This window comes from Rhagoletis pomonella, unplaced genomic scaffold (assembly GCF_013731165.1).
Source record: "Rhagoletis pomonella isolate Grant_MI unplaced genomic scaffold, Rhpom_1.0 Rhpom_scaffold_00005, whole genome shotgun sequence".
In the NCBI taxonomy this organism is placed as follows: domain Eukaryota; kingdom Metazoa; phylum Arthropoda; class Insecta; order Diptera; family Tephritidae; genus Rhagoletis; species Rhagoletis pomonella.
In genome coordinates, this window is record NW_023458559.1 from 1 (window position 1) to 13,105 (window position 13,105).

At 36.2% G+C, this 13,105-nt stretch overlaps 1 protein-coding gene across 1 annotated transcript; it reads right to left on the reverse strand.

The window, feature by feature from the left end:
- Nucleotides 1-908: 908 nt before the first annotated feature.
- On the reverse strand, nt 909-1,487 carry LOC118739725. The gene has a single exon (XM_036471237.1). It carries the CDS (start codon nt 1,485-1,487, stop codon nt 909-911), a length of 579 nt encoding a protein of 192 aa, XP_036327130.1.
- Between the last annotated feature and the right edge of the window lie 11,618 nt (nt 1,488-13,105).

A 13,105-nucleotide genomic window follows, 5' to 3' on the forward strand; every position in this document is an offset into this window, starting at 1 on the left:
CTGCGAGTGTTTTAGCTCGAACGCCTCTGGTCAACAGATCCGCCGGATTGGTCTTACCGTGGCAATATCTCCAGTCATAAATATTTGTTAGCTCGTTGATCTCACCCACTCTTGTAGCAACATAATGTTTAATTTTCTTACCGTGGCCGATTATCCAATTGAATGCTATGGCGGAATCGCTCGACAGGTTAACAGAAGCTATTTCGAAGTCTTTATTAAAATCGCTTAACCTCGCTACTATTAATGCCGCTGTCAACTCTAATTTTGGTAAAGTGAGTACCACCTTCCAAACATTTTGCAACATGAGTTTTATTGTAAGTGTAAAGGGACCAAGGATTCCAATTGGATCGTAAATTTTCGCCAGTGCCTTAATAATATTTCGTTTAGTTCCTCGCAAAGACTGTAAGTAGTCGATGCTGCCTGCTATGTCTACGCTGATATCATAGGTAGTCGTACACCAATTAATTCCAAGGACCTTTTGATTGGAAACTGGCTGCAAACCGTCCTTACGAAAGCAGTTTCGTAATTCGGCATCGTTTGTGTTCCACTCTCGTAAGTTGAACTTCCCTTCGCTCATGATCTTAGTGGCTTGGTGATATGTTGCCAAAGCCAGCTCCAAGTTTTTCTCGCTTAGAACCAGGTCGTCAACAGAAAATGACTTCTTCAGTTTATCGCAAATAGGACCATACTGTTTGGTAACTCTCGTCATTCGAAATTCAACTATTTCTGGGAGTTCCCCATGTGACTTCGGCATGGACTTATACCACAAAAATTGGAGCGAATCACGGTCGCACGTAGCCAGAGATATCTGTAAAAATGATTTTTCAATATCGGAAATAATCGCAATTTTATTGAACGAAACCTTAAAATAGTGGTCACCATATCGGCAACTAAATTTTCTCCTGTGCTTAAGTGTTATTAAGAGATAAAAATCCCGGTTCGCTGGAGGACGCATCGACCACAATGCGCATTTTGGTAGTAGCCTTGTCTTCGCGATAAACTGGTCTATGCGGCATGTAATACACTGGGTCCTCAATGGCAGTTTCAGGCGCTTTCTCAGCGATGCTACTATGTATTAAATCGCGAATTGCGTTATCATATTCCGAGAGTTTTTCGTAATGTTTACGCAATTTATGAGTTAATCCATGAAGCCGACTGAGCGCTACTTGTTTATTGTCATTTTGAGTCGCACAATCTATTATCCACGGCAAATGCACTACATATCTCCCAGTGGTAATATTAGTCACTGTGTTTTCGATCGCTAATTTTTCACCGCCCCCTTTTATGTTAGCTATGCCAATTGACTCTAAATTCCAAAATTGTGAAACATCAAAATCTTCCGCGTTCTCTTCGCGTACTTGGAATACACATGCCGCGCCATTGTTGCTTTTATATCGAGCTTGCACGGTCCAACCGAAAAGGGTTTTCACCGCTACTAATTCGCTCTCCGATGTATTGAATTTCCAATAGTAGTCTTGCCCAATCATAAGATTAATACCGTTGATAAATCTTTCATTACAATTCTTATAATCGGCCAATTTCTTTTAGTAATAGTTTCTTTTTTTCAACCTTTGGCGTCGGCAAAACATCCTCGCATATGGAAGGCACAACCGTCGCAATGATTGTGTTTTGCACGCCGCTATATTGACTCATTAGTGACAATTCTACACGCTTGAATTCTGTCAATCATTTTCTCTGCTTTTCATCGCCAAACGCAAAAATTCGTAATTTTTCTGTATCATATCTTGGTAAATTGAGCATTTTCACGACTCTCTCGGTAACAAAGGTTCGCTGGCTCCCATTGTCCACTATAATTCTGGACAAAACACGTTCTGTATTATTTGTGTTGCTAATTATTGCCTTTGCTGTTTGCAGAAAAATCTCAGCATTCCTGTGGTCTATCGAGCTTAATATAGCAGCACTCGCCTTTGAAGGTGGCGTTTTGTCTTCCTGAACGCCCATCCTAGCAGTTATTCCGCTTTGTTCGACCTTCGTCGGCCGCTCACACATTGACGTCACATGTCGACCGCTGCACAAGTCACATTTAAGCCACTGTGCTTTGCAGAATTTCGAGTTATGATTTTTGTTTGTGCAACGAAAGCACCTTCCCTCGCGGCGGAGAATGGCTTTCCGCTGTTCCGCACTCAAATTACTCTTGCAGTTTTTGCGTAGTGATTATTTATCTTACAAAAAACACATTGTTGTTGCTTATCGCTCGAGTTGGTAAACAAGCCAGTGACGGTACCTGCCTTTACGTGCCTTCTTTTTCGCTCGCGGTCTTCATGCCGGTTATATTCACGCTCTGACAACAATGACTTTTCGAGAGCATCAAGTTCGGCTCTGATAAAGTCCAGGAGAGTCTTTAACTGTGCGTCGCTTGAGCCGCTATTTTGCAAGTTGTCAGCGGTGGAGTTGAGCAACGTGCTGGGGAGAGATCCTCTGCCGGCTGATCTATGGAATTGAATGCGTATGGCCGCTGGTAGACATTTCAGCAATACCGACAATAACGTCATAGTGAGACGATGGTATTTGAAGTGCCGTTAGGGATCTCATGGTGGCGCTCACGTGATTATACAGTTGTCGCAGACCACGAACGTCGCTCGACGACTGTACTAACTTAAGGTTCATCAATTTCTGTCAAAACTTTTCTACTAGTTTTTCGCTATTGCCGTACTCCTCTTGCAACAGAGCTATGGCATCGTTGTAACATTGGTCAGATGACGTAAACCCCGCTAGTCGCAGCTTTCCCAATCAAAGATTCGCTGAGGAAATTAAATTTTGCAGCCGTTGATAATTTTCGAATCTCATGAACGGCTAGCTTGAACTGATCCCAAAATGGCAACCAATTTTCCAGCTTTCCGTCGAATTTCTTTAACTCGAACGCCTTTAACTTAATGCCAAGATGACCACTTTCACCATTTTGCCCGGCGTTTTCGCTGTTAGGTAGATTGACTTTCGTTGGCTTAAAATATGTACAAAGCTCTGCAAGTATCGTTACGGCTTTATCATCGTATTCAATTACGCTTTCAATTTCTATTTGCATATCATCCAAGTTAACGGTACTTCGCAGAGCCTCGTCCGCCTTTTTGAGGTTCGAATGAGCATTCTTCAATCGCTGGGTGAAGAAGTTTAGCTCCTCCTCCACTGTGGCGGGACAACTTGCCTCGGCAAAATCTGTAGCTTTAACTGGTTTTAGAAAATCGCTAGCCGCGTTGCACAACTTCGTGACTTGTGTTCTGCTCGACGCTCGAAAAACAGCCTCCATAACGTGAACTAAATATTCGCTTTTTAATTAAATTGTATTAAATCCGCTTTCGCTCATTAAAATTTAACCGATCGCAAGTCCGACTGTCCCGGGTTTCGGTACCATGAAAAAAATTATTTAAATAAAACGCGCTATTTCGCAAGGTTCCCGATTTTAGACAGTCTTGGTGAACGATTTAATACCAACTGAACTCATTATTGAAACTTAAAAACTAATTATGGTTAAGTAATAATTTCTTTTCCATATTTACTTGGGAAAGAGAATACAATGAGAGAATATTAAAAGGTAAATGAAATACGTGTGTATGTATAGAAGTACTAAAACTTTTAGCTTAGGTTTAGGGATTTATAGGATAAAAATTACTAATTACACTTATCTTAGGATCACGTTTGTGAAATATTTAGTTTTATTCAGTTACCATAAGTAAACAAAAAACTTTTTCAGGAAAAGACAAGAAATGAATTCGTTTTGCTAGAACATATTTAGGTCTTCGAGTTCGGATATGCACTTCGTCCTTTTAGACCGGTTCTTGATTGCGAATAACTGCAAATGGTGTAAAAAATTTCGTTAGTAAAGTTTTGATGCTTTTTCACTTTCAATTAAATAAATAACTTTAACTCTAAGGACACAATCGTTCTCACCGATGCCGATTAGAGAGCATTATCGTCCAGTTTCATAGTCCTTCAAAGGATCTATCGAGGTCTTTCAAACTAAAGGGTTTGCAACTCAGTAAATTTGGGTACCCAGCTTCGATGAAAGCTGTTAACTCTCGAATACACCTTTTTGGCATTCGTTTTCCTTTATTGTTAAGTAATTTTTAGAGATGAAGAAAAAGTTGGAAAAAACTAGTGATTGATCGGAGTTTTTCATAGATCTTTGAAAAATAGTATTCAATCGTTACGTAATTTTTACCAAATTAAAGGTCACACTTGTGCCTGTTAACAATGCGATTCTTCTTATAATCCAATGAAATCCAAAATTACAATTTTACGACTCATCGTGTTTCGTCCTTCGAAAATCAAAATGGAGCACATGCGAGCAAATTATTTTTGCTTTAATTGCTCAAAGATAACTGTAGTTACATATGTTTCAAGGAACAAAACTTTGACAAACCTTGACAAATGAACAAAAATACCAATATTTAAAAATAGTATTCAACAAAATTATCAAAATATACCGATTTTAAATTTTCTAAAAGCAATTTATCTGAATTTAGTCTCAAATGATAGAAATGGCCTTCTTCTTCCATGTTCAAAAGGTTTTTTCTTGAAATAGGTCTTCACTAAAACACAATTACCAAAGAAACAAGTAGAACGTCTGAAATCGCGGAGAAAAGAAGTATGAGTATTATCGACACTTTTTTTCAAATATAAGTACTGGCATCGATTCATCTTTAGAGTATTTTAAATGAGTACTAGTATCGATACTTTTCTAAAAAGTTCTATCACTAGGTATGCATATTACCGCGTTTTTGTTATTCTCCTTGTGTGTTTATTAGGAATGTTAATCCCGGGATCCCGGACTTTTTAAGGTCTCGAAAATCCCGTGATTCTTGCCAAGTAATCCCAGGATTTTCGGGATTTGTAATTTGCACTGATGGCAATAATAGAAACTCCTTTTCTTGGCCAGTATTGGCTATTTTCTTCTTTATTTAATAATTAATATTTTTTTATAAATGTCTAGCTCATTATACATATACATAACCCCGAACGATAGTAAATTTTAAACACAAATATCCACATACTCGCGAAACCATGGACCAAATATAGTAAAATTGCGTTTTTAGTTTTTCACTCTGACGTTAGTAATTCCAATTATTCGACAGTGTCTTCATATGTTATTGTGAAACATGTATGAGCGACATAATATGAACTGGAACTTGCATGATCGCTATGTTTTATAGTTCAACATTTGCCGGCCTTTAATATACATATTTCATGATCCAATGATCGGATCTGAACCAGATTAGTATGGGACCACCTCTGAGACACTACCTTTCCGATGCAAAAATTATCGAAATCGGTTGACGTGGTCCAAAGTTATGCGGTAACATACATAAAAAAAAAAACAAGTAAGAAAGTCAAAGTTCGGGAGGAGCCGAACATTAAATACCCGGCGCAAATATTAAATAAATATTTTTTCACCTTTCCGAAACCTACCGCTAGATGGTTAGCCGGGGTGTATCAATTTTGAGTAAATTAGCTTCCTTAAATTTCGAAATATTGCAGTTTCAAGCATTTCTGAAATTTACCGTTATATGAAGAGCGGCCGGAATTTTAGTCCGATTTCAATAATTTTCAACGTTTTGCTTTTATGTGGCAAGCACAATAAAAATACCGAGTTTGGTACAAATTGGTTGAACGGTTACCGATATATATATATATATGTGATCCTAAGTGGGCGGTGGCACGCCCATTTTCCAAAATTTTATCATAAGCGTATTTCTTGGTAAAGGATTGTTGCAAGCATCAATTTTGAATAAATTAGCTTTAATATTTACTGAGTTATCGAAGATTTCGTATTTCTCCAAATTACCGTTATATGGGATGTGGGCGTGGTTATTGTCCGATTTTACAATTTTCGGCCATTTGGTATCCTGTACCAAGGCCAATAACTGTGCAAAGTTTGGAAAAAATCGGTGCAGCGGTTGCCAAGATATACACATGTAACAATAAGTGGGCGTGGCTACGCCCATTTTTCAAAAATTTATAATATTCTTATTTTTTGTCTAAAAATTATTGTAAATATCAATTTTGAGTGAATTATCTTCAGTAGTTACTAAAATATCGCAGTTTTCGTATTTCTGAAAATTACCGTTATATGGGAGGTAGGCGTGGTTATTGTCCGATTTTTCCCATTTTCAATACCATCCGTCCTACTCCCGAAAGAAGTACACGTACCAAGTTTCGTTAAGATATATTAATTTTTACTCGAGTAATCGTGTGCACAGACGGACGGACAGACGGACGGACAGACAGTCACCGCTTAATCGATTTCTCTTTTCATTCTGATCATTTATGTATACATTTGTCTATATCTATCTCGATTCGTTTTGCCTGTTACAAACAACCGTTATGTGAACAAAGTTATAATAGCCTTGGGCACAAGTGCGCTCGGGTATAAAAATATTCCGACGAACTGAATCCTCCTTTTTTGGAAGTCGGTTAAAAAATATTCCGGCGATCTGATAACCCGCACTATGTGTGGTCAGGTGCTAAAGATTTGCATTTGCAATTAAATGATTTAAATTTACTTTTAAGAAATTAAACTTGTTGGTACATAACATGTACATATGTATGTATATAATTCATACAACCAAGAAATGTTAAATGATCTCATCTCTGTGCCTAAGACTGTATCTGCATTTATTGATTTCTTGTTTTTTTTTTTTTAATGTTTAATGTACAAAGTACATACATATATGTATGTATGCAAATGCTTTGTATTCATGCATGCAATGAATTTTTGTAATTAAAATTTATTTGGTAGGTTTTAAACGATTTTGGTCGGATTTGGGAAGAAAATTGGTAGGAAAAACAAATTGTTAGTGGAAACGCTGGTTTGCATACTTCATAAACCCTTTTTTATGTAACAGAATTGAGGATGAATTTAAAATATCCGAAATACTCCTTTTTAAGGACGGCGAAGAAGAGTTGAAGTTTTTGGAATTAAAATAAGATAAGGCACTGGAAATGCACTTTTCCATCGCTTGTATTCCGGCAACAAGTACCAGTTTTAAAATTTTCAATATTTACCAGCCCTTCTGCACTAGAAAACTGAATCTGTTTAAATTCTCATTAATTTTATACCCAATCTTCTTCTCTAAGCTCATTTCTCTGAATTTTCATTCATTCATTTCATTTCCTTTTCCAAAAGTATGAAAGTCGTCATGGTGGAATTATACAAGGTGTTGTACGTAGTGACAGCTCATGTCGACAGCTCCCTTACAAAAGGTTGTAATATGGAAGCACGAGAGAAACGGGAAGAAAAAAAGCCCGCTTTGCGAAGTAGTACGAAATTTGGTACTATTTTTCATATAAAATTTTGCATATAAATAGTTACAAACGGTATATTATGATAAGCTAAATTCGCGAAAGTAGTATATATAACGTAGTACTTATGCAATAAATGGTAATTTAGTTTATTAAACACAATGTCCTATAATTATAGTCAAACTTCCAAAACCAAAAAATTAGTGGTGACCCCGAGTCGTTACATGACGGAATCGACAAAAGGGCGCATCGACGGATGGGGAGAATATTTCATCGAACAAAATGCCAGCTAAAGATGTGGAGCTTACATCGCAATGCAAGCTGCGACCGTTCTGAACTGAGATGCCAGACAAATGGTTTCTACAAATTGAGGCCACCTTTCAGTCGTACAAGACCACATCTTATGTCGGTAAATATAATCTGGTCCTCTCAGCAATTAGCAGCGATGCTTTAAAGGAAGCTGCGGATGTTTTAAAAACCTTACCAACTCAAGACCGATATATTAACCTCAAAAGTCAACTACTGTCACGTTTTACTGATTCAGCCGACCCACATAGGGTATTTGGCTGATTTAGGCATATTTTTATCGCTACAAACATCAAATATAGTTTTAGTTATCGAATAAAACATTCACTATAACTACCCTGTTACTAATAGAAAATTCAATCGTAGTGAAATCTTATTTATTGTTAATATTATTGTGGCTTATTAACATTTGTTTCCATATTGTTATTGAGCTTTGTAGCACTATTATGTTTTTAGGGAAAAGGGAAAAAGCAACAAAGTCTTAGCGGTAGAAGTTACCAAAAAAACAGTTATATCGTTGGAAAAGCAGGGCCAGTGGCAGTGAACCACAGACGGGATTGCAGCAGCAAAAATCACTGGGGAATAGATGCATAGTTAAGTACGTAGTTCTTGGGTAAATCTTCCATCTAAACTTACCAAGAAAACAGTTATATCGTTGAAAAAGCAAGGCCAGTGGCAGTGAACCACAGACGGAATTGCAGCGGAAGGAAGCACCGACCAAAATAACTACAAATCCTTGGGGAGAACTCTAAACCGATGTTTTTTTGCCGAATTAATGTTGAAATTTCTAATTTAATTTTCAGTTGCCAACGATAAGAATAGAGTAAATGTCAAAGAATTGTTCAGTGATTGCAAATCAGTTTTGGAATAGGGAATGAGGTAGTTTAGTACTTTTTTAAAGGCGATAAAATGTAGTTTTTTTAAGAGGGAAACACCGATATAGCTAAGGGAGCCAAGATGGCGGATTAGAGCGAGAACGCTGTCAATATCCAACACCTTGTATTATTCCACCATGGAAAGTCGTTAGAACTTGGAAAGATAGCGGTGGCTGAAATAAAAAGTGTTACACCATGTTACAGTTTTGCTCGTCACTGTAGATGACCTTACAACCATTATGTATAGACTTGCTTGCTTAAGGCCTGTATGCAGCTCTCAAGAAAAGCAAAAACTCCATATAAAATGACGTACAAGAAATCGCTAAGAAATTTTCTTGAGTCAAATTTTCTTAAGGCAGTACGCAGTTCTTAAGAAATTTACTACGCTTTCTACTACGGTTTTCTAAAGTTTTTTGTGAAAAAAGAGCACAAGGCAACCCGGGTTTGCAACAGAAATATATGCCCGTTCCATTATTTCTTGAGGAAAGAGTGAGGCAACAAGCTGTGAAGTATCAAAAATGTCAAAATTCCTTGGACACACACACGAAATAATGGCAATTTTTTCTTGACCGTTTTCTTGAGAGCTGCATACAGGGCTTTATATAGCTGCGGAAATGTAGTGCGCATATCTTCCCATTCCTCTAATGGGTTGCTTTTCAAAGAAGATGCTGAAGCATAATAAGTAGGGCTCGGAATCTCATGCGCTCAAAATTCAAAAATATGCGCTATAAACAAGTAAAATATGCAATTAAAAATATTTTCCCACTATTTTATTGCCGGTACAAAAATAAATAACACGTGTATTTTAACAAGAAAAAAAAGAAAACAATTCACTTCAAAAAACAATACAAATTTATGTATAAAATTACTTAATAATCAAACAGATAGTTACAATCTTGTGTAAATAGAAACATTGGTTCAGATGAATGTTTGGTTGGTTTAAGAGGATAGTGACAAGCAATTAGCAAGTTTTCCATTTTGATTCCACAACTTGTACAACCTATAGCCATTTGGCGGCTTTAATGAATTTAATTACGCCATACAGAGAGAGGCAGTTGCACTCTAAAACATTCTGATTGGCCTTCAAGTGATAAATTTCGGTAAGGTTTGCGTGAGACACATCCAGTGCTGAGCTGCACCTTGCTAGTTCGTCCGCAGCTTCGTTTCCGTAAATGGTTTAATGTCCCGGCTCCCATATTTTTTGTATTGATCAGAGATATAGGCCAGCTCTCTCCTACAGTCCTCCATTAGTTGAGATCTAACAGAGGCCTCATTGGCCGCTTGGCTATCCGAGAAGATATTCGATGAATATTTGGAAAGATATAAGGTAGTTTTTTTGTCAAGAGATTTCGCAGAAAATTTAAATGGTGGTAAATCAAAAAAAAAAGCAAAAATATGCAAAAACCACATGCACTTGTGGTAAAATATAAGGGGTATTCACGATCCGGTGCATACTATCTAGCATGGTGCATAAATATCATGATTGTCGTTGTTTCATGTGTTCAAACAACAACACCACCACTCTAGACAGTATGCACCAGATCGTGAATATCCCTATAATAAAATATGCGCGATAAATATGCAAAAAAACGTATTTTTTGCAAAATATTAAAAACCATGCATTTACTGCAAAATATGCACTGACGATTGAATGCCAGTTTTAAGGAAATTTCATGATTCGTAAGGCTATCTGCACACTTGTCGTCCAATCATAGTTGCGTTATCGTCTTGCCCAGAAATTTTGAGCCGAGCACATGCATTTAAAAGGACATGCACACTTGTCGTTATCGGCTAGCTATCGGCAAATCGTAGAAGATACAGAAACGGATAAGTACGGCACTGTCGTTTGCTAATCGTTGTACACGCATTTTTTGTTTACATTTTATGGCGAAAAATGATTGAAAAAGTTAATATTTGCATTAAAATTGCATAAAAATGAGTTTTTGCATAAAATCTGTAGAAATTATTAAAAAGTGGATAATTCCAATAAATGTGAGAGTTTTAACAATACAATATGACGAAACTGTAAAAAGTCTCCGCGTGTGTGCACAAAACAGATTTCAGGAAAAGAAAAGAAGAGATATTACCAAAAAATTATGTCCAGAATAGTTGCACAGTCCATATTTTAAAAATTTCAGGTTTTTGTAAATATTTCGCTAAAATATCAACCAGAAAAACAGAAAATACCTGCTTCAAGTGAATTTTTAGACGCCAAATGGATTGAAATATCACGACCGAATGTGCGAAAGTGTAGTCGTCATGTTATCGTTGCATCATGATTATGACGATGAAGCGACTATGATTGGACGACCAACGTGCAGAAAGCCTTAGGCTAACTTAACCATTTCCATTTGAAGATGATCAGGAAAAGCATGCATTTGCATGAGATTCCGAGCCCTAATAATAAGTTTTTCGCTTCTGCTACAAGTACTTTTTTCGATACCTACTTGGATCACAGTAAAAAGTATCGAGTACAAAAACACTTGGTAAATTGAGAAAAGTATCTAGTATGTACTTGGATTTACTATCCCTACTCCTACCTCGAAATTTTGAGGAAAGCACCTAAAAAAAACCTCCCTGAAAATTTGAACCCTTAATATTAACACTAAGTACTCGCCAAAGGCGTGCAAAGACTTCCCATATAAAATTCACGTAAACTTTGAGTTTTTTCTTAAAAAGTCTACAGCTCAGAGGTATTTTATGGTATAATCTTGGTCAATGATGGGTTTTCTTCAAAATTTAATGCTCTACAAAAGTGTCCAATATGTCGTACCCTTAACTCTCACTAGCGCGTTAGTACGGGTCACTAAACCCAATTTTTTTATGATATTCTCGTTTTTTGGTCCCTATCTCGTAAACAACAAAAGCTACAGAATAAATGTTAATAACAAATTTGCAGGAAATTTAATTTCCTAAAAAAAAGTTTTGGAACACCAAATCGCTAACATCGACATTTTTTGAGATATTGGGCGTTGAAGTTGATTTAGTGTGGAATTTTAATGGACTATTAAGCTAAATTGTAGAAATTGTTGATCAATTTCAAAGTCCAATATCTCAAGTAATGTGGATATTAGGGACTTGGTGTTGTAGAATTTGTTTGTAGGAAATCGAATGTCCTACCAGTTTGAAAAAAAATTTTTTTTGTAGCTCATGTTGTTTTCGAGATAGGGGCAAAAAACGAGAATTTCATGAAAAAATTGGGTTTAGTTACCCGTATTACCTCGCTGGTGGAGCATTCAATTCTGAATAAAACCCATCATCGACCAAGATTATACCATAAAATGCCTCTGAGCTGTAGACAGTACACACTTTGCTGTCAGCAGAGTTTGTTTTCCACTAATGCACACACATGTGTATGATCAATGAGTGCAAGTTGAATGTGTTTCTGGCGTGTGTGTGAGCAGAGCATGTGTGAGCAAATGCGAACCCTGGTCTCAAACTTTCTAAAAAATGTATAAAAATTGAAAAATTTAAAAAAATGCATCAAAATATAAATTTTTTGTTCCGAATCCCATTCAGTTTCAGTAGAAGACGAGCTCGAGTTAGAATTTGTTTGCATATTTTAAGCTACAAATTTAAAACATACATATCTATTTGGTGTTGCTATTACATACACCATGCACATTAAAACGTTGACTGTGTGGACGTATTTTTTCATATTTTCATCAAAAAACAAAAAATCTGGAATGATTAATTAATCTTTCAGAAAATATCAGTCCTATGGGAAATGATGATGTATATATACGGTGACTAGATTTCCGTGGCCAAAAATCGGGACATTTCTAAATCATCGAATCCGAACAAAGAATTTTGTTTTTAGAATAAAAAGACATAATATCTTTTAATACAGTTTTATTTAAAACAAAACAAGGAGAAAAAATTAAAGAATTATCGCCAAAGTCTATACACATAATCTATACGGTGGCGAGAATGTAAATAGGGAAGAAACATTTTAGCAAGTTTTCGTTACTTTTTCTTTTTTTAAGAAATGTTTATTATTTTTTTATGTAAATATAACTTACTATGTAAAAAAACATGTAATTCAAAATTTAAAACCTTGTAGAACATTTATAAAAATTCGACGAATTTTAACAATTGCTTATCAAAATTTTAAACATTTTTATCAGAATTGTCCCGAGTATGCAGTTATGTAGCCCATTAAATTTTAGTACAATAAAGGGCAAGTATGAAGTAGTACTCTTGATCTTGGCATTTTTATACCTTTCATTAGTATGAAATGGTATTATAACTATGGTCCGGTGTTTGTAAGTACCAGAACAAAAAGAGATAGACCCATTAAAATGTATACTTGTATGATCAGAACGTCGAGCTGAGTTGATTTAGCCATGTCCGTCTGTTTGTATGCAGTCTAGTCTCTCAGTTTTCGAGATATGCGGATCAAATTTGGTAGGTGGGTGTATTTTTATAATGTATTAATCATTTGGCGGAACCGGAAGAATCGGACCACTATAACATATAGCTCCCATACAACTGATTGTTCAGATATGAGATTTTTCGTTATAACTTCTCCATTTATGCAGCTACGAACATGAATTTTTGCAGTACTTATACCCATTATCAACAGAATACTTACAGTGAAAATTACAAAGATCGGGTCACTATAACCTATAGCTCCCATACAACTGATTGTTCAGATATAAAATTTT